This window comes from Antechinus flavipes, chromosome 1 (genome assembly GCF_016432865.1).
Source record: "Antechinus flavipes isolate AdamAnt ecotype Samford, QLD, Australia chromosome 1, AdamAnt_v2, whole genome shotgun sequence".
NCBI classification, from domain to species: domain Eukaryota; kingdom Metazoa; phylum Chordata; class Mammalia; order Dasyuromorphia; family Dasyuridae; genus Antechinus; species Antechinus flavipes.
Window position 1 is genome coordinate 656,868,048 of NC_067398.1, and position 21,569 is coordinate 656,889,616.

The following is a 21,569-nucleotide window of genomic DNA, read 5'->3' on the forward strand; positions in this document are numbered from 1 at the left end:
TAGAGAATATTTAGTAAGTTTGGCCATTCCGAGAGACGGGTGAATGGGGGACCAGCTCTGCCTCCCATTTCCTATCTGGAAAATGGACAGGTCCAAACCCCTAGTGATGATGCATGTGATGGTGTATGAATTGTCCCTGAAGTTCTTTTGAACTCTGGGAAAGAGGATGAGCCCCAAAATACAGGTATTCAGTTCCATCTTGTCCTTTAAGCCTTGAGTAAGGGTTTGGTTTGATTGATACCTGTTACTTGTCAGGAGGAAGAGGAAATACTTTTAAGTATAGGTTAAAAGCTCACATAGTGATCTGGATCTTCTCAGAGAAAACCCAGCTTCTTGAATCTTAACTTAGTTTCTATTTTTCTGTCAGATATAAGAAGGTACATGTCCCCTGAGGTGTTTAGCCCTCTCTATCAGCCTTCACCCAGAGCTTTCACACCTTTAAATCCCTTCTGACAGCTGTGACTTAGACAGATTTTCCCTGTTGGTTGAAGGGTTTAGGACTTCTTTGCCAATCTAATATTCCTGTCTATGGCAAGAGTGCCACCTGCAGGTGTTTGTTATCTGTTCCTGATATCTTTGAGGGTCTATGCCCTTGGAAGAGAAATTTTCTCTTTCTTACACTATTGGATGTAATAGTGAATATACCTTTGCTTAAGGCAAGAAAAGTCTAATGGGAATCTCCCTCTACTTACTCCTCTTCCCCCAGCTTGCAGTTTGGGAAAATAAGATTCTCTGTGCTTCCTCTTACCTTTGTGAGAGAAAGCTGAGTGGGCGAAACTTAAGATGGCTCTAGTGCCAGAGTAGCTGAGGCAGAACCTGGGATGGGGAACAGAAGTGTTCAAATTTTCTCTTAGAGCTGGGGTTTCCATCTGTTCATGGTCTTTTACTGTTCCTCAATAGACCTGTTGCCATCTTATAAGCATTATTTCCTGAGTTTTGTTTTGAGGCTTATGATTTTTCCCATTTAGCTTTTGCTTCCTTGACGAGGGCAAGGCACTCTTATACTTTGCTATAGAACTAGTAGCAAGACCCTGGGGATGGGTTGGGGTAGTAATGGTAGTGGCTTGAGCTGGCACCCTTCCTCCAGGAGACATTCCCTTTGCCTGGCTGTCTGCTTTGATCCTTTCTTCCTGCATAGAGAAGTCCCTTTATCTTACCCTTTCCCCACCTCCAACACCCCTAAGAAGAGGTGTGAGATCCTGGCTCCTGGGACTACCCTCATGCCAGAGCTAACGCTTCCCCTGGTGCACTTCTTCCCAGGTGGAACCCAATGCCACCATTGCTGAGATCAAGAACCTCTTCACAAAATCACGTATGTATCTTGGCCCTAGAGGGGGGCACTGGACCTCTCAGGAGTCTCACAGAATAACTGTCAGAGCTGGATGGGGCCCTCATGGTCTTCTAGTTCAGACTCCTCATTTTACAGATGAGGAAACCAAGACCCTCCAGAGACTGACTCCAGAGGAGTAGCAATGATGGGGAGGCACTGGGTTAAAACTTTGTGGTTTACTGCTTCTCTTTGGTCTTTGTTAAGCTTCCCTTTGTTGGTAGTGATGGAGTAGATACTACTTATTTTGGGGGCATGCAGGCTAGGCTGGAATTGGGAACCAAGAACAGAAGTCAGAATATACCACTGTCATGAAAAAAAGAGCAAAGTAATGAAAGAAAAAAAAAAAAAAAACTAAAGTCCTAGTCTTGCTGTGAGAATTTTTGCTGTTGGTTGATGAGAATTCCCTCCTATGTGGTTTGTAATATTGCAGTGTTATTTTAAAGACATTTCTTGCTTTCATGATAGTCACTGTGTGGTAGAATAACATTCATTAAGTAAATACAGAAATGAATGTATTAATCCTCAAAATACTTGGTAGATTGACTTGAAATACTCCAATTTTTAAGCAAAGATAAATCATTGATGAGTTGGAATTAGGACTTGTTCAAAAAAGGAATAATTTACTTTTTTCCCGTTAGGGCATATTTTGCTGATATGAGAGTATCTCTGGAGTTTAAGCCACAGAGGGCAGAGAGCTTGGCCACTTGGCTGGGGTGTGTGGGATGTTTAGGGTTGTTAAAAGGTTTGGTGGGCCACCCTAAGGCCATGTTCCTTGAAGTGATAAAATTACCAGGACAGGGTCTTCTATCTTCTCTGCTTCTCTTTCCCTAGATCCCCAGTGGTATGCTGCCCGGCAGTCCCTGAGGCTGGATCCTAGTAAGTAAATGCTTTTATAGAGAACCCATCTTCTTCCCCTGACCATCCATCACAGTGCCTTTGAAGTAGAGGTATCATCAAGTACTTGTGAGAACTCATCCTTGTGGGTCCCCCCTCTTACCTTCTTTATTGGTTCTCTTCTCCCCTTTTCTCATACAGAGGGCAAGTCCTTGAAGGATGAGGACATTCTGCAAAACCTGCCTGTGGGGACCACAGCCACACTTTACTTCCGGGATCTGGGAGCCCAAATCAGCTGGGTTACGGTGAGATTCATGCTCTTTCCCTCTGGAGGTCCTGCCCCAATATGTGGCCTTCTTCCCCTTCCTATCATTTACTTACGTTCCTTACTGCCCAGGTATTCCTGACAGAGTATGCTGGCCCTCTCCTCATTTATCTACTCTTCTACTTCCGGGTACCCTTCATCTATGGTCACAAATATGACTTCACATCTAGCCGGCACACTGTGGTTCAGTGAGTATGGTTTTTGGGCAGGGGAATGGGCCAACTCAAGCCTGTGTTTCCAGCCCTGCCACTTCCCTCTTGTCCCTGGTTTCCTACCCCATCATTGGAGGGTCTGGATGATAAAGAGCAGTGGGATAAAGAGACTCCTGCTCAAGAACAGGTCAGTCTGGATGGTGTCATTGGCGAGACCAGGTGGTGGAATGGGTTTGGAATTAGGCTTGGCTTCCAGGCCTGGCTCTCCTACTTACTGCCACTTTTGGGATGTTGGGCAAATCTTTCATCCTTTTGGGGCCTCAGAGCCTCTTCTATAAATTGTGGGGGTTAGACTTGAAATCTCTTAAGATTCAGTCTACCTCTGATCTTTTAATTCTTGACTTCACAGATTCCAATTCAGTGATTTCCTTCTCTTATGATTAGCAGAGCCTGGGGGTGGAATGGGGTGTGGGATCCCATAGTTATGAGGTAATCCTCTTTTCTCTTCCTCCTCCCTTAGTCTTGCCTGTATTTGTCACTCATTCCACTACATCAAGCGCTTACTGGAGACACTGTTTGTTCATCGTTTCTCTCATGGAACAATGCCCCTGCGCAACATCTTTAAGGTTAGTCCTTGGTGGGTAGAGGGAAGGGAGCAAGCGCTGAGACTATACCTTGATTCTGTCCTACATGAGAAGACTTTGTTTTCCCGTGGCCAAGTTGGGATTTGTTGGCCTTGAGGTATGGAATTTTGTTAGGGTCCTGCCGTGTTGGAGAACATCCTGTCAGTTGGCTGTGGTCTTAGCAATTTGGTGACTAGATATTGCCCTGAAGCTCACAGAGGCTTCAGTGCTGCTGATCATGTTCATTAAAAGCTGAAACTTTATTGTAGACCTTGTCAGAACTCCTTAGGGGAAACTTGCCCTTATCTCTCCTCAGACTCACGACAGGATTGCTTTGCTGACTCCTTATATCTTTTAGTTGGAGATGAGGCCATCAGTCAGCTTGCCTGCTTCCTTTTCTTTTCACTCTTGTATTCACTTCCCTAGACGGAGGCCAGTTTGGGATTTATTAGAGGGGCTGCATTAATGCAAAATAAAGTAGTTGAATCAGGAGAAGTATAGTTTTAATCCTGGCTCTGATATGTATTTGTTGTAGGAAGTCACAGCCTCTAGTTCTTTATCTATAAAATGTTTATAATACTAGAAGCTATCTATCTTACAGAGGTATTGTGAGGAAAGTGTACTTAAAAACTGCACCAATAGTGAGCATTATTTCTTTTCTCTTTTCTTTCTTTTTTTTGGGGGGTATGGTGGGGGGGGGAGAAAAAAGCAGGATGTTGTGGTTAATTTTACAAGCATAAGATGTGGGTGAGAACCTATAGAAATAAAGCAAGGAATTTAGAGGATTCTAAGCTCAACATGAGTCAATAATTTGTTGGTCATTGTTGCTGTTGTTTTATCCATGTTTGATGACTTGTGACCCCATTTGTTTTTTTTTTTTTTTAATAGCAGATACTAGAATGGTTTGCTATTTCCTTCTCCAGTTAATTTGACAAGATGAGGAAACAGGCAAACTGGGTTAAAGGACTTGCCCTAGGGTCATACAGCTAGTAGTAAGTGAGGCCAGATTTAAATGGGAAGATGAATCTTCCTTGCTCCTTGTTCTATCTGCTATGTCACCTGGCTAATAACCCTGGTGAGCTAGTATGGTTGCCAAAAGCTATTATAATCTAGGATTGCATTAACAGAAACATAACTTTCAAAAATGAGGTGATAGTCTCATTTATCCATTCACTGGGTCACCTCTCATATACAATGTTATGCAACTAACATGTCTATGGGCCTAGAATATAAAAATGAGTTTCAAGGGATGGGGGCTAGTAAGAGTGAAGAGAAGACTTAGGTATAAGCTAAATGTCTTCTAGTATTGGAAGGGTTTTCATGCAGAAAAATCAGACTGGTTTCTGTTGAGCCTTACAGGGAAAATCAAGAGTAATGAGGGGAAGCTTCAAAGGAGCTTCTTAGAACTTGGTGTCAGTGTCCTGAGAGTTTGAGAAGGGGCTGCTTCTAAGGGTGCTGGGGGCATCTTTCTACAAGGTGGATGAGCACATTGTGCAGCAGAGTGGGGACAGGGATTCTTGGAAACAGCCAAGTGGCTCTTGAGGTCTGGTTGACAATGGAGACAATCATTAATTCTGACACTTAATTGTGTCCTTTACTTCTTTCTTTTACTTCTCTAAAGCTTTATAGTTTTTTCCACAATGACATGAGATAGTACAATTATCATTCCTATTTTATAGATGAATTGAGATTTATAAAATTGAAGTTCCAAATGCTCTTACCCAGTTGTTTCTCTTCCTTTTTTCAGAACTGTACCTACTACTGGGGCTTTGCTGCCTGGATGGCCTATTATATCAACCACCCTCTCTACACTCCCCCAAGTGAGTGGCCCAGTTTCTGCTCTATCCCGGGGAACTCTTGGGAATCTGCTGGCCCTTTCAGCTGACATTCACCCTTTTTCTTCTATTGTTTCCTCCCTCTCAAGCATATGGTGGTCAGCAGGTGAAACTAGCACTTGGCATTTTTGTGGTAAGGGAGCTCTTGGGTATAGCAAGTGATATGGAGAGAGTGTGTGTGTGTTTGGTGGGGATGCAGTGGGGGGGGTATATGGAATTCATCGGGAAGGGGTATTTTGGAGGCCAGAATCTTGTCTAATTATTGCCCTCTCCCAGCTCTGCCAGCTTGGTAACTTCTCCATTCACATCGCTCTGAGGAATCTGCGCCCAGCAGGTGAGTGCTGGTTGTCTGCATACAGTAGGTGCTTGCTAAGTGCACCAGGTTCTATTTGCTGGGGATGTGAATGAGTTTAGATAAATCACATAACCTTTGTGAGCCCCTCTCCCACATCTGTAAACTAAATGGAGCTGGGCTAAATGATCTCTAAGGGCCCCTTCAAGTTTTACATCTAGGGCTGATATTATGTCTATACTCTCTTACAGGTTCCAAGACCCGGAAGATACCTTATCCAACCAAGAACCCCTTTACGTGGCTTTTCCTGCTGGTGTCATGTCCCAATTACACATATGAGGTATAATCCTCTCCCCTTCAATTTCTGTATTTGCTCTCTGTGGTTTGTTAAGACTCAGGATTCTCTTCTGCCAGCCTTAGGTTATCTCTCTGGATTGTAGAATGGGGCATCTCAGAGGTCGCAGGAGTGAGACACTTAGGTCACTAAGTCAAGAACAAACAGTATCTATTCCCCTTCTTTCCTGTGGCCTTAATCAGGCCAAGACTTTCTGGCCTGCACTAGAAACCAAGAGCTCCAGGTTATTTTCTCACCTAGATCATAAGTCTCTAGTTACTTTAGAGTGGGTGGGTCTATAAGGATCATGTGTTGGGCAAGGATACCAGGTCTTAACTGTATCCTTTTTTCTTTCATAGGTGGGGTCCTGGATTGGGTTTGCCATCATGACCCAGTGCCTCCCAGGTGAGACTTATTTTATTTTTTTTTTTAACCCCTTTAATAAACTTAGGCTAGAACTGGGAAGCAAAGGAATTCTTTACTCCAGCAAGGTAGCAACCACTAGATTGAGGAGTCAGGGGATCTGGGCTTCAAGAACTCTTACTGCCTTTGTGTTATTGGTGCCCTATTTTCTCATCTGTGAAATGAAGGGGCTGGACCAGATAGGCAGAACCAAAAGCCTCCCTCTTACAAAATTCAAAATAATATCCTATTTACTTTTGCCTCTCATTCTCTCCTCAACAGTGGCTCTCTTCTCCCTCGTGGGCTTCATCCAAATGACCATCTGGGCCAAAGGGAAGCATCGAAGCTACCTGAAAGAGTTCCGCGATTATCCCCCACTCCGCTCTCCCATCATCCCCTTCCTTCTCTAACCCACCTCCCTGGAGTGACCTCTTCCCTTTGTGATTATTGGGCAGCTTCTTGGCCCCTGCTTCTGTGCCCAGGGTGAGAGAGGGGCCCAGGACTCCCACCCTCTCTTCCTAACCCCTCCCCTGACCCTGGGAGCCAGTTTAGCTGTTGCCTGGGCAGAGGGCTTGGTCCTCCCCGCTTTTCCTGACTCGAACATAACATGGGCTCTGCAGGAGGGATAATGTTCTTAGAGGGTCTTGTTTTCTGGCTACAGGAATAAAACACATTCTAATTCCAGGAGCTCTGAGTGATTCTTTGCTGGAAGCCACTGTGGAAGAGACTGGATAGGAACCTATAGCCTTAGTGCTGAGGCAAGCATAATCCCAAACCTGGAAATACACTTTTAATAGCTTAACTGTTGAGGGTACTTACAGACACCTGATCTTGTGTGACTGCAGTCTATGTTTATACAAATTACACAGAAGCCTCATCCAGCTCACTGGAGGCGTTTCCCTTGTGTAGCAAAAAAAATAAATATTAGGATGCCTACCCAGCTTGAGGAAGTTAAGAGACACAAATGGGTAAACATGGGTGCTGGCTGGAAGGCTCCTCCAATCACGGTATAATTGAAAGCAGAGAAATCTTGTAAAATTCAAGACAGTCATTAGGTAGAGTGCAGACTTCAGGGGTGTCATGCGTACCCTACCTGGGTATCTCTGCTCTTCCCAAAATGCCTCAAGCACCAGAGGGAGCCAAAATGGGGAGAGGGGAGTAAGAGAGTTGGGAGCTAGTCAAAGAAGACCCTGAGGCCCCAGTATACAGATAGGTAGTGCTTGTGATGGCAAATACAGGCCTTTGAAGGGGCCTGGAAGTTCAAAACAGTATTTATTTATCCAGCTGGTACATGATTATGGGGACAGAGCTGGGGTCTTAGTATAATCGTGGTTATTTTCACTCTGAAGATTTGCTCTTCGCCTGCCGCTTCTGTCGTGCCAGCAAACGCCGTTCCCGCTCAAACTCTTTCATGCGGCCCACATAGCTAGGAGACAGATGGGAATGGGTCAGACTTGTTATCAAGGGTGCTTCACCTTCAGGCTCATAAACTGCCAATGTTCCCTGCTGACATGTTATGCCTCCACACCCCACACCACCATCTTGGGAAGCAGGAAAGGATGATCCCTCCCCTTTGAGGTCTGTCAAACAGCAGCAGCGGCTCTCCCTCATAAGACAGCCACTCTGGGGTATGTGGAGTAATTCAGAAACCAATCAATTAGTATTCTTGAAATACTAATTTTTGAAACAAGAAAAGGCTGTTAAGGGCAGAAGGAACAACTTTTTAGTACCTACTTTTTAGGTTGGTTCACTGACTCTAGTTTACAATTCCTTAGGAGTTTTAAGACCAAGGCTCAAGGGTGCCAATCCAAAGCAGATCGCTCTCATTTCCAAGGAGCCACCCTTTCCTTTCTATTGGATCTAACCTCACCTAAGTTTGGCATAGCCTGGGCTCCCAAAAGCTGTTCTAGGATTTCCTTGGTTAGGCAGTGTCTTCCTACCCATCCCTGAGCACAGGTTCTATGTGCTGGGGAGAGAGTATCAAGCATGTCACCTTTTTAAGGCTAGATCTACTAGAAATGGAAAATGATGAGTCTACCATTCCCAAAGCTTTCTCAGTCTCTTAACGTCCAGCCTTAACTTCATGTTTGGGACTTGAATTTCCAATTATCTCCTGGACATTTCTAGGATTCTGCCAAAGTCGAAACTTAATATGGACAAAGGTGAATTCCTCATCTTCCAACTTTAAATTAGCAGATTTCTGATAATGGTCCCATCTTGGGACTTGAAGTATTGGTTATTTTTAGAATTATTTGTATACATTAATTTTCAACAGGGCCTCATCCCTCACCTGAGCTATTGAAAAAAATTTCCATTATAACCAGTCTCCCCAACTCCAGTGCCTCTCCAACATACACCTTCAGCCACCTTCCTAAATCACAGTTATGATCACATCACTCCTCTGGGCAGGAATCGCTCTCATTAGTCTAAAGATCAGATTCAAATCTATAAGGCTGATAGTGAGGGGTCCTTCACAATCTAGCCTCCACTTCCCTTTCTCAAGCTTCATCTACTATTTCCTCTGTGCTTGTCAAGTTGATTTCAGTGATTTCTCCTCTTCCTTATATTATTTCTCACGGGGGATAGGAGGTAGGGTAGGGAGTAGGGCAGGTAGCTATGGATTTTTTCCTGGTGTTCAGGGTTTGAGGGTGGGGGAAAGGAAGTGGGAAGGAGGGACAAGAGCTGTCTTTGCTTAGTGTATGGTGGGAAAGATGGAATGAGGCCTTACTCATGGTATTTGGTGATACGGGAATATAACCTGGACCTTTGTTTCCAGTATGGACAGTGCGTAGGGGTGGGGTTGGGGAGTAGAGAGACTAAGTTGGCCCAAGAAGGGACAAATAGGAGATGAAGGTGGTGGGCTTGCGGTACAACAGTGATGATGCTTACTCTTGATGCTCGCAGAGGTCCCAGATGTGCTTCTCATGGCCGCAGGCCAGGAAATTTGGAAAACTGTCCCGCTTACACTTGAGTAGTCGGATGAGATGGTGTGCGCAGTAATCCCGCTGTTTCAGCAGTAGCTGTGCATCATTCATTTCCTGCTGTGTGGCCACCATCACTGTACCCATGAGAGAACCAGGACAAAGGCTTTAGCTTGGAGTCTTGCCCCATTCTCTCAATTCCTTACCCAAGGCCCTCTTCCTCCATTTCCTTCAAGGAACTTCCCTGACAATGCTGCTCATATACCATTGATCTCCCTCACTCAAGAGAGCAAATAGGAATCTGTCTCCTTGCAAAAAAAAAGTGGCAAGGAGAACTGTTTTATACCTAATTCTGAGCAACAAGTAAGAACCAACTGTAGAAGTAGAAATGATGGAGACGGGGGGAAGTGATTGCCACAGAATCATAAGGCAGAAAAAGCTAGATATTCTTCAGATGTTGGGTAAACATTTTAAAGGAGATCTGAGGAAGAACAAAGTAGGAGCTATTTAAAGAGACCACAATGGATCAAAAAAAAAATTTTTTTTTAAAATAAAAGATAAATAAGATAGAACCAAGGATGGGATAGATGAATAAACAAAATGATATAATACTCTTAGAACAGTGTCAGTAGAGGTAAAACTCAAAATACACTGAAACTGGTAATGGATAGCAGAGCAAAAGAGGACTTTCAAAAAATTACCTTAGAAGCAATAAACTGGGAAAACAGGTTTTACAGTCAAAGGTTCTGATAAAGGCCTCATTTCCAAAATATATAGAGAACTGACTCTATAAGAAATCAAGCCATTCTCCAATTGATAAATGGTCAAAGGATATGAACAGACAATTCTCAGATGAACAAATTTAAACTATTTCTAGCCATATGAAAAGATGCTCCAAGTCATCATTAATCAGAGAAATGCAAATTAAGACAACTCTGAGATACCACTACACATCTGTCAGATTGGTTAGACAGGGAAAGATAATGTGGAATGTTGGCGGGGAAGTGGGAAAAGTGGGACACTAATACATTGTTGGTGGAATTGTGAATACATCCAGCCATTCTGGAGAACAATTTGAACTATGCTCAAAAAGTTCTCAAACTGTGCATACCCTTTGATCCAGCAGTGCTACTACTGGGCTTATATCCCAAAGAGATCTTAGAGGAGGGAAAGGGACCCACACGTGAAAAAATGTTTGTGGCAGTCTTGTTTGTAGTAGCCAGAAACTGGAAATTGAGAGGATGCTCATCAATTGGAGAATGGTTGAATAAATTGAGGTATATGAATATTATGGAATATTATTATTCTATAAGAAATGACCAGCAGGATGATTTCAGAAAGGCCTGGAGAGACTTAGATGAACTGATGCTGAGTGAAATAGGCAGGACCAGGAGATCATTATATACTTCAACAACAATACAATATGATGATCAATTCTGATGGACGTGGTCCTCTTCAACAATGAGATGAACCAAATAATTCCAATAAAGCAGTAATGAACTGAACCAGCTACACCAAGAGAAAGAACTCTGGGAGATGACTGAACCACTACACAGAATTCCCAATCCCTCTATTTTTGTCCACCTGCACTTTTGATTTCCTTCACAGGCTAATTGTACACTATTTCAAAGTCCAATTCTTTTTGTACAGCAAAATAACTTTTTGGACATGTATACATATATTGTATTTAACTTATACTTCAACATATTTAACATGTATTGGTCAACCTGCCATCTGGGGGAAGGAGGGGAAAAGTTGGAACAAAAGGTCTTGCAATTGTCAATGCTGACAAATTATCAATGCATATATCTTGTAAATAAAAAACTATAATAAAAAAAAAAGGAAATTCATGTATTTGAACTCACAAAAATGTCCATATTAAATTAAAAGCTGAAAACGTGTTAAAAAAAAAGTTACCTTAGTGGAGAGAAATATTAAAGAAGGTTCATGAGTTGTGGTGGGTGGGACTGATAACAATTGATCTTTTACACCCAGAACAAACCCAAAATAGTTAAAAGGACTATTGATTAGCTGCCTTCAAAGACTTCATGATAATGGAGCATCATTCTACATCCCAGGATACACAAAACTACCAGTTAAATTTCTGAACTGCTGTTGGTCAACTTTAGAAGTCCTTGGAGGACAAGAGAAACGCTACAGGACTTAAGTGCAAATATAATTTTCCAAAAAGAATAAAAGTATAAAAAACTTAGGGTGGTGGGAAAATTCTGGAACATATAAAAAGGGGTAAAGAATGAAAAATAATCTCATCTCAAGGGAAAGCTTTCAAGGAAATCTACTCAGGTTTGAGCTGACAACATCTCTGATACCATCCTTGTGAAAGATAAAAATTAGGTATGTGACACCAGATACTCTGGTGGTCTTGGAATTGTATTAAGGGGATCGATATAAAGGGCCTCTATTCTTGTTAAAAGTTTCTATCAATAATTTGGATAGAAGTATACTCTTCAAAACTATGTGGATGACACAAAACTAGGGGAGATAGTTAACAAGCTGGATAACAGCTGACTTCCAAAAAATCTCTATCAGGTTAGGCTATATGTAATAAAATAGAATTTAATAAAGCTAAATACAAAAACTTTATATCTAGATTCAAGACCACTCAACTTAAAAAATATAAGTCTGGAGAGAATTGGCTAGATAGGGAGAAAATTAATATGGAAAGCAAAAAACCAAAACAAACCCAAAAACCCCTTTATGTTGCAATAAGAGTAATGGACCCACTGGACTATCTTTGCCTGGATCACTGGGTCTTTTTATTTTTTATTTAATGATTACTTTATATTGACAACATTATTCCTTGCACTCTTTTCTTTTCCGATTTTTTTCCCCCTCCCTCCACCCCCTCCCCTAGATGGCAAGCAGTCCTTTATATGTTGGATATGTTGCAGTATATCCTAGATACAATATATGTTTGCAGAACCGAACAGTTCTCTTGTTGCATAGGGAGAATTGGATTCAGAAGGTATAAATAACCCGGGAAGAAAAACAAAAATGCAGATAGTTCACATTCGTTTCCCAGTGTTCGTTCTTTGGGTGTAGCTGCTTTTGTCCGTCATTTATCAATTGAAACTTAGTTAGGTCTCTTTGTCAAAGAAATCCACTTCCATCAAAATATGTCCTCATACAATATCGTTGTCGAAGTATATAATGATCTCCTGGTTCTGCTCATTTCACTTAGCATCAGTTCATGTAGGTCTCTCCAAGCCTCTCTGTATTCATCCTGCTGGTCATTTCTTACAGAACAATAATATTCCATAACATTCATATACCACAATTTACCCAGCCATTCTCCAATTGATGGGCATCCATTCATTTTCCAGTTTCTAGCCACTACAAATAGGGCTGCCACAACCATTTTGGCACATACAGGTCCCTTTCCCTTCTTTAGTATTTCTTTGGGATATAAGCCCAATAGAAACACTGCTGGATCAAAGGGTGTGCACAATTTGATAATTTTTTGGGCATAATTCCAGATTGCTCTCCAGAATGGTTGGATTCGTTCACAACTCCACCAACAATGCATTAGTGTCCCTCACTGGGTCTTTTTAAACCACTTCTGGGATATTGTGTTTAGTTTTGCTGGATTTGAATACTATCTCTAACCCTCCATTTAATCCCTATAAATCTAAGTTTCTTCATCTGAAATAAGAACAAGAAAAACCAATGATCTTTCACCTTTCCACAAGGTCTCTGTGAGGATCAAATGAGATAATTTATATAAAGCACCATCTACATATGAATTATCAAAACTATTCTGGGCAAGTTTTAGGAAACACAGAAACTGGAAAGTGGAACAGACCATGTAAAGCTATTCAGACTAGTTGAAGGGACAGAGGATGTTTAGTCCGGAAAAGAGAAGGTTTATCCACATAGGACATTTTAGCTGTCAACTATTCTAATTATTAGCTCTATGATTCTGGGCATGTCACATAAACCTCCTTCAGCTGTAGCCAATAATAGCACTTACCTCTCAGAGTTGTCATAACAGGCAAATGAGATCATTGTAAAAAGTGCTTTGCGAGCATAGTACCTGGCACATAGTAGGTGCTATATAAATGTTTACTCCATCCCCCTTCCCCCACAGCGCATGGTACATAACAGGTGCTACATAAATACTTACTGTTTCCCTTCCCCAGTGTCTAGCACACAGGAGGTGTCATATAAATGCTTACTCCGTCCTCCTTCCCCACGGTGCCTGGCACACTGTAGGTGTCATATAAATGCTTACTTCGTTCCTCCTTTCCCACAAAGCCCGGCACACAGCTTTGTTAGCTATGTGCCATGTAAGAGCTTATTCCATTCCCTTCCCCACAGTGCCCGGTGCATAATAAGCCTTCAATAGACGGCCATCGGAGGGAAGATGGAGACTTCCCGAGTTGGAAGCTACGGGTGGAAGTTAGCATGCTTGTTAACACTCAGAGCTGTGCACGGATGGATCCCAGACCTTGGGGGCGAGTGAGTCCCCGCCTCTCATTTTACAGGCGAAGGTGACTGTTAAACTAAAGCAGGAGAGCGATTTGCCCAAGGTCACAAAAGTAGAAGCCTTAGAGCCGGGATTACCCGCGGCTTTCAGGCACCTCCTTCCCTTCATCAGCTCCCAGCTGCACCAGACTTCCTCAGGGGGTCCCAGACCCTTTCTCCGCCGGCGTTTACGCACTGGACGCCGGGAGGCTTTTTTTCTCCCTCAGATCTTCGTCCCCCTAATTTTTCCTAGCCCCAAGCCGATGCCCTCACCTCGCTCCTTGCGTCCATGGAAGCCATAATCCGGGGGAAAAGTGGGCATCTGCAACGGGTCGGGCTCCACCTCCGAGTCCAAAAAGTGCCTCCGAGCCAGGTGCGCACCCATTGCTGCTGCCGTCTCTGAGGCCTCGGCCTCAGCCTCAGCCTCAGTTTCGGCTCCTGGGGTCACCTCAGCCTTCCCTCCCACCCCGGAAGCTCTTGGCTCCGGAGAGCTACCACTTCCGGGACAGTCTGTCCTTGTTCGCTGCCGACGATAGAGTGCTTTCCGCTTGCGCCCTCTTGCGGGACCTCTGGAAGGCTGCAGTTGAGAATCTCGAGAGAAAAGCAGGGATGAGGACAGGCTTTAGCGCAAGCTCAAGCACAAGCACAAGCAAGGATAGTTAACTATAGAGTGAGGAAGCAAGTAAACATCTTCCTCGTAGTGGCGGAGGGGAGGGGAGTAGGGGTGGAGAGTAGGAGATTAAGAGAGACAGAAGGCCTGACTCTAGTCTTGCCTTTCCTCATTTTTTTAAGTGACTTGCCCAGGGTCACACAGCTAGGAAATGGTGTCTCCTGAATTCAAGGCTGGTGCTCTCTCCACTGCGCCACCTAGCTGTCCCTAAACACACATTTCTTAAGCCCATCCTCTGTGCGAGCTGCTCCGGACAGACAACACTGCATCAACCCCTGCTCTCCATCAGCTTGGATCCCGCTGGGAACTGCCCAGTATGTAAATAAGTAATTAAAGAATCATCCAGCATTCAAAAGCAGAGTGTGTGAGTGTGTGTACGCGCGCGACTCCTGCTCTTGGACCTTACATTCTATCAGAGAGACAAAATGATGGCTATGATTAGCGGTTTTGTGAAACTCTGGTGAGATGTAAAGCATTTTGCAAACCTTAGAGCAGTCATTTTTAATAACATCCAATCGGGTTACAGATTCATTCCCTGTGCGTTCTACTGCTCAAAACTGGGATGTGCTAGTAAATGGGCTGTCTCTGTGGGATTGGGGGCGGGGCAGGGGCGGGGCGAAAATGTATGCACAGAAGACTTTTTTTTTTTTTTTGCTGAGGCAGTTGGGATTAAGTGACTTGCCCAGAGTCACACAGCTAGGAAGTGTTAAGTGTCTGAGACCACATTTGAACTCAGGGCTGGTGCTCTATCCACTGCGCCACCTAACTGCCCCTGATCAAATACTTTTAAGTTTAGTCTAAATTATTAACTTTCTTAAATCTAGCAGTCAATTTAACAAGTCAGTACCTGATTGTATATTTCTGAGGTGGTAAATGCTTCCATTGAAAATTTAACACTCCTTCTTGAGACGAGAAATGGGTTCCTGGCTTAACATACTACTAGCATCACAGATGTAGAAATACTTTCAGTGGAGGAGTGGGCTATGGGAAGGGACACTATTTACAAAGCTAGGTATTTATAAAATAAATAAGTACCTAGAAGATTATACAAAGAAATATGGTGCCTATGTTTGAAGAAAAAAAATCAGGCAATAGGAAAAATAAATTATCGGGGGGAAAGCCCTGGATTTGGGTTATCATACTCAGATTGAAATTTGAATCCCAACTCCAAATTTACAAAGTTGGATTAGGTGATATTTAAAATTAGAAATGGCAAATGTTTTTGAAAAGGGGAAATGAAAAGAGAATATGAACTTTAAAATACACAATCTAAATAATAGTATAAATATTATAATAACATAATATATTATAAATAATAATATAATACAAATAGAAATATCTAATATCACATACACATATATTTTTATATATATAAAATCTTTTACACATTAGCTCATACTTTTAAAAAATATTAAGACCCTTTGCCACAAACCAGGGCAGCTAGGTAGGACAATAGATAGAACTCAGGGCTTGAAGCCAGCTTTGGACACTAGCTATGTGACTCTAGGTAAATTACTTAAATTCTGTTTGCCTCAGTTTCCTCATCCGTAAAATAGGAATGATAATAATAGTACCTATTTCCTAGGTTTGTTGTGAGGATCAAATGAGACAATATTTTAAAAGTGTTTAACAGTCCCTGGCAGACAGTACCGGGCATTATATAAATGTTGACTATTATTAGCTATTATTATTTTTTCTTCCTCTTAATGCACTGATTTCATACTCCACTATTTCCTTCTTGATTTTCTGATGAAACAGTGGCCCTTTCTATTTCCAAATCCAACTTCTTTACATTTTGTACTGTCTTCCACAACACATTACCCTCATTAATCAGCCCTCTTAATCTTTACCCTCTCCCTATTTGCTCCTTCCTTACTACCTACAATGCACTAAAGTCTTTCCCCATTCTTAAAATTTTCACTATCCTTTCAAACTATTTTCAAATCCTATTATCTTGTCAAATTATTATTTTAGGTCTCCTTTTTCAGCAAAACTTCTTGAGAAATCCATCTATAATTAATTAACATTTGTCAAAACTCTTTTCTCTTGTTTTATGTTTCAAATAACCTCAATATCATTTCACTTTCTATTTTTGCCAAGACCAAAGCCTCTACTTTTATACTTCATTTGAACTTTTCTTGTATATCCTGAGAATTTTCTTCTTTTGTTCATTTGTTTGTTCATTCATTCATTTTTTGTTTTTTTTTCTTTCTCTTCTTCCTTCTCTCTTCCCCCCATATGGTATACTTTGGTTATGGATCCTGCAGAAAGGTACTATGCCATAATTTTAATTATCTAACAAGGAATTGCAATATCAGAACTGGATATTGAGTGGTAATGTATTTAAACCCTACCTAAGTGCTATAACTTACTTTTTCTGGCTCGTGTGGAAGATAGCATTCTCCCAAGAGGCTGAAGTATCCTTGATGGCCACCAGAGGAACGGAAGCTTGTATATCTTCTTGTATATCCTGAGAATTTTCTTCTTTGGTTCATTTGTTTGTTCATTCATTCATTTTTTTTCTTGGATTTGATTAATGCCTTGATGGCCAGATCCAAATTAATCTAAGGTATTAAATGGAATATAGCTTCAAATGTTATTAATTAATTAATTAATTAATTAATTTTTTTTAACAAATAAGCACTTATTTTCCCCTCACTTTTCTCCTGATTGGGGGGAAAGAGGGAGAAAGAAAAACAAATTCTTGTAATAAGTATATTCAAACAAAACAAATTCCCATATTAGCTGTGTCCAAAAATGTCTCATGCCGCATATTTTTCATATTATTTCTCATATTATTTCCATTATTTCTCATATTAAATCTGGTGTCTATAGCTATCTTAGAGCCCAACCCATTTTAGTTTTATTTTCTCAGTTCCCTGTCCATTGCATTCATACAAACAGTGAGTTAGCATGCTCTGAATTGTATTTATATAATGTCTCTGGGATTTGTGTGCACAGGATAGGTAATCTAAGTGATTCTTGGGGTGCTGTAATAAAGAGCCTAAATTGACTCAAGTACATTTTTCTTTGAATCTAAAGAAAGATATTATTGTATAAAGACACTATAAAGTCCGACAAGGGAATGAAATATCTAAGTTGTTTATCAAGTTGAAACTTTGCTCAATTCAAAAGCCAAGTACTTTTCAACCAATAAATAAATAATCATTTTTAGACACCTTCGATGTGATAGGCACTATGCTAGGTGATGGGAAGAGACTAATTTTTGTCTTCAAAGAGCTTACATTTTATCAGGGGAAGCAGCACTTAAACATAAAAGATAAATATAAAGTAATTTTCTTTTTGGCAAGAGGAGGGAAGGCATTAGCAACTGGAGGGATCAGAAAAGGCCCTATGTAGAAGGTGATTCTTAGTAATTCTAAAAGGTGGATGTAAGGAAAAGTGTATTTTAGGCATGGCAATCAACTTTACAGAAATATCAACTAGGAAAATTTTGCTGGACTCAAATGTGTATGAAGGGAAAGGATGGGTAATAAATTTGGAAAGGTAGCTTGGAGTCAGACTATAAAAATCTTTTATTGTAAAATGCTGCTGTAGAGTTGGCATTTGATCCTGGAGATAATAGAAAGTTTTTGGAGTGTATTGAGTAAGCCAGTGACTTGTGACCTGTATTTTAAGAATATCAATTTGGTAGCTGTGTGGAGGATGGAGAGAGAACGGGAATAGAGACTGATTAAGAGGTTATTTTAGTAGTCCAGGTAGGGTGATGAGGGCTTGAACCTGGAAGGTATTTATTGAGAGGAAAGGAAGGGATGAATTGAAAAGACTCAGAAACTAGTTGGATATAGGTTATGGTAAGAGAAAGTGAGGAGTTGAGATGATACCAAGGTCACAAATCTGGTTGAATGGAAGGATAATGGTGCTCTTGATAGTAAGTCAACAAACATTTATTAAATTTATTAAATACCTACTATATGTCAGGCACTGTGCTAAACAATGGCATACAAAGGCAAAACACAGTATGTTCAAACTCTAATGAAGAAGATAACGTGAAAGCAACTATGTACAAATAAGATACAAACTGGATAAAGTGGAGATAACCAACAGAAGGAAGGCACTAATAGAAATGGGGAAGTTCAAAAAAAAGGTGGATGTTCAGGGGAATATTGATTTTATTTTGAGAATATTGAATTTGAGATGGCTGTAGGATATCCAGTTTGAAATACTCAATAGTCAGTTGGGGTTGGGGGTGGAGTTGGAAATCAGGAAACTTGGAACTAAACTGTTTGTAAAAGATCTGGGAATCATCTATAAAAAGATAATTGAATTTACAGGAGCTGATGAGCATACTAAAAAGGAGTGTAGAGAGAAACAGGGAGAGGAACCAAGACAGAGCACTTGGTATACAGCTACACCTATGGTATGGGATATAGATACTTTTGCTGCAAAAGAGCCTGAGAAAAAAATAGCATTTTAGCAGAAGAACCAGGAAAGAGCACTATCATGGAAACTAGCTGTGAGAAAGTATCTAGGAGGGGATAGTCAAGAATCAAACACTGTAGAGAGGTCAGAAAGGACTAGGAAAAGACCAGTGGAGTTAGCAAAAAAGAGATCACGAGTGACTTTAGATAGAACAATTTTAGTGCAGTAGATGAGTCTGAAGTCCAATTGCAAGGGGCTGAGAAGTGAATGGGAAGTAAAGAAGTATAGACAGTTTTTTCTCCTAGTATTTTGGTTGTAAATGAGAGGAGATAGCTTGAAGACATAGAGACATAGGAAAAATTTTTAATTTTTAATGATAGGGGAATTTAGCCTTATTTATAGGGAGCAGGGAAGAAGTTAGTGGATAGGGAGAGATTGATAATTAGAGAAGTGGAGAAAATGATTGAAGGATCAAAATGTCAGAGAGGAATGGGGGAGGATGAAATTTAGAGCATAAATACAGGGGTTGGTTTTGGCAAGAAGAAGAGACATTTCTTCCTTTGAAACTTGAGCAAAGGAGAAGAGAATGTTGAGAGTATTTGAGATATAGAATTGGGAAAGCCAATGGATGGCCTTATATTTCCCCCCCTAGTATGTGTGACAGGAGCTTCTCTTTTGAAAAGAGATGGTAGAGGTCACTTGAGGAAAGAAGGGAAGATTTAGAATGGATGTCCCAGTGCACTAGGATGTATAGCAAATCAGAGAAGAATAAGAAGACTGCCATACAACAGTGAGAACCCACGTGAGATTGGATTACATAAATTTGTATTGGACTCAGAATAATCATGTGACTTTTTCTAACAACATTCACCATGTAAAAATAGATTGTCTGCTTGAAAAGAGATGTATTGAAGAAACTTCTTTCTCTCACAACAACCATCTGTAATATTTGTACAACATTTTATCTCCAAAAAGACCAGTTTGGTCAAAAACACAGACAAAAATCAATGCAGTGATCATTTGTGACTGTGCAATTAGCAAGCGTCTCATAGTGCGTGGATGCTTTTAAAATACAATGTTCATTGGAATGAAGGGGAACTTTTAATTCATCTCTGATTACCATGCCTGGTCTTCTGGCTCTGGTTTTTAGAAAAGTGCTCTCCAGCAATACAATAGCAACAGACAAAACATCAATGATTTACAAGTATCTGTCTTTTCCCATGAGTTATTCGGTATGAATCCTCTTGTAATTTCCCTAAGGAGAGATGTCAGGTTCATGTCAATTTTATGTGCTTAGAATAAAATGTTATTCCTGTGATTGAACAAGAATTGTTTGCTGAGCAGGCACAACTAGTTGGATTATTAAAACCAACATGTCTTGCCTTTGCTTTGCAGTCAAGTCCTCAAAAAATATAGATGTTTGAGATTCCTTCATAGCTCTATTTGGGAACCTATCCTGTTCTACTAAATGTGATCAGACTCACTGAGCTATCTAGAGGAAGAAGGGTTAGGGATATCTACAAAGGCTCTATTAGAACTCTATTAGAAATCTTTTTTTCTTCAGTTAGCTATCATAGAGCAAGCTCCTCACTCTGCTAGGTATTTAATGTAGAAAACTGGAGGATTAGTTTTTCAGACTGATTTGTCTCAGATAGGTCTGATTATGTTAGAGGATTTCTTTGAGAACAGAAATTACATGTCCAAAGCTTAATTTTATTAAAAAATTTTTTTTGATAGTCATTTTTTATTTTATTGGTCTCATGGTTATTATATTCAAAATGAACAAAATATGCCATATTATTGATATTTTAAAATCTGTAATGCTCCCATCCTTGAAGTAGAGACACTGCTGGATCAAAGGGTATGCACAATTTGTTAGTCCTTTAGGCAAAGTTCCAAATTGCTCTCCACCAACAATGCATTAGTGCCTCAGTTTCCCCACATCCTTCCAACATTTATCATTATCTTTTCCTGTTATCTTAGCCAATTTGAGAGCTATGAAGTGGTATCTCAGAGTTATCTTAATTAAGCAATCTACTTTTCAAAAAAGAGCACTTTTTTTTCAATTATATGTCAAGAAAATTTTTAGCATTCATTTTTACAAGAAATTGAGTTCCAAAATTTTCTCCCTCCCTCCCCCCCTTACTTCCTTCCCTTCTTCCTAAAATGGAGGTCAATTTGATATAAATTATACATGTGCTATCATGTAAAACATAATTACATATTAGTAATAGTTGGGAAAGAAGAAACAGAACAAAAGGAAAAAAAACTATGGAAAAAATAAAATAAACGAAAAAGTATGCTTTGATCTTCATTCAATCTATCAGTTCTGTATCTGGATGTAGATAGAATTTTATTTTTTGAGTCCTTTGTACTTTTTTGGATCATTGTTTTGTTGAAAAGAGCTGAGTCATTTATAGTTGATCTTTACAAAATGTTGTTAATATTGTGTACAATGTTTTCCTGGTTCTGCTTATTTTACTTTGCATCAGTTTGTACAAGCCTTTCCAGATTTTTCTGAAGTCTGCCTGTTCATCATTTCTCATTATACAATAATATTCCATTAGATTTATACACCAAGCTTGTTCAGTCATTCCCCAATTGATGGATATCTATTCAATTCCCAATATTTTGCCACCATGAAAAGGGCTGCTATAAAATTTTTATACCTGTAGGTCCTTTCCCCTTTTATTATCTCTTTGGGATATAAATCAAGTAGTGATATTGCTGGATCAAAAGGGTATGTGCAACTTGGTTAATCTTTGGGAATAGTTCTAAATTGTTCTTCAAAATGGTTGGTTTAACCAAAAGTACTTTAATCTTCCAATTTTGCCACATACCTCCAACAATTATCATTTTCTGAAAGGAGGGAGATTGTTTTAATTTGTATTTCTCTGATCAAAAATTATTTAGTGCACTTTTTCATATTCCTACAGATAATTTTGATTTCTTCATTTGAAAACTGCCTGTTCATATTCTTTGA

The 21,569-nt window shown here is 40.4% G+C and overlaps 2 protein-coding genes across 2 annotated transcripts in view; one reads left to right on the forward strand and one right to left on the reverse strand.

The window, feature by feature from the left end:
* The window catches only part of TECR (trans-2,3-enoyl-CoA reductase), a 32,656-nt gene extending 25,845 nt beyond the window's left edge, over nt 1-6,811 (forward strand). Inside the window, exons 3-13 of the mRNA XM_051971723.1 lie at nt 1,261-1,312; nt 2,162-2,206; nt 2,366-2,469; nt 2,562-2,677; nt 3,162-3,267; nt 5,012-5,084; nt 5,189-5,232; nt 5,376-5,433; nt 5,643-5,731; nt 6,085-6,130; nt 6,410-6,811. Coding sequence (XP_051827683.1) covers nt 1,261-1,312; nt 2,162-2,206; nt 2,366-2,469; nt 2,562-2,677; nt 3,162-3,267; nt 5,012-5,084; nt 5,189-5,232; nt 5,376-5,433; nt 5,643-5,731; nt 6,085-6,130; nt 6,410-6,537 — 861 coding nt within the window. The 3' untranslated portion in view covers nt 6,538-6,811. The remainder of the gene's footprint in view (nt 1-1,260; nt 1,313-2,161; nt 2,207-2,365; nt 2,470-2,561; nt 2,678-3,161; nt 3,268-5,011; nt 5,085-5,188; nt 5,233-5,375; nt 5,434-5,642; nt 5,732-6,084; nt 6,131-6,409) is intronic.
* A 571-nt stretch (nt 6,812-7,382) lies between these two features.
* On the reverse strand, nt 7,383-14,005 carry NDUFB7 (NADH:ubiquinone oxidoreductase subunit B7). The gene is made up of 3 exons (XM_051971724.1): nt 13,807-14,005; nt 9,017-9,185; nt 7,383-7,553 (listed from the first exon to the last, which is right to left on the reverse strand). Exons 1-3 carry the CDS (start codon nt 13,916-13,918, stop codon nt 7,466-7,468), a joined length of 369 nt encoding a protein of 122 aa, XP_051827684.1. The 5' UTR covers nt 13,919-14,005; the 3' UTR covers nt 7,383-7,465.
* Nucleotides 14,006-21,569: the final 7,564 nt, after the last annotated feature.

Bases quoted from the DNA above. Each gene is read 5' to 3' on its own strand.
- NDUFB7 (XM_051971724.1), bottom strand. From the start codon at position 13,918: ATGGGTGCGCACCTGGCTCGGAGGCACTTTTTGGACTCGGAGGTGGAG. The intron at 9,186-13,806 runs GTGAGGGCATCG...TCATGGGTACAG, and splicing joins CCATGGACGCAAGGAGCGAG to TGATGGTGGCCACACAGCAG. The intron at 7,554-9,016 runs GTAAGCATCATC...TCTGTCTCCTAG, and splicing joins GACCTCTGCGAGCATCAAGA to CTATGTGGGCCGCATGAAAG.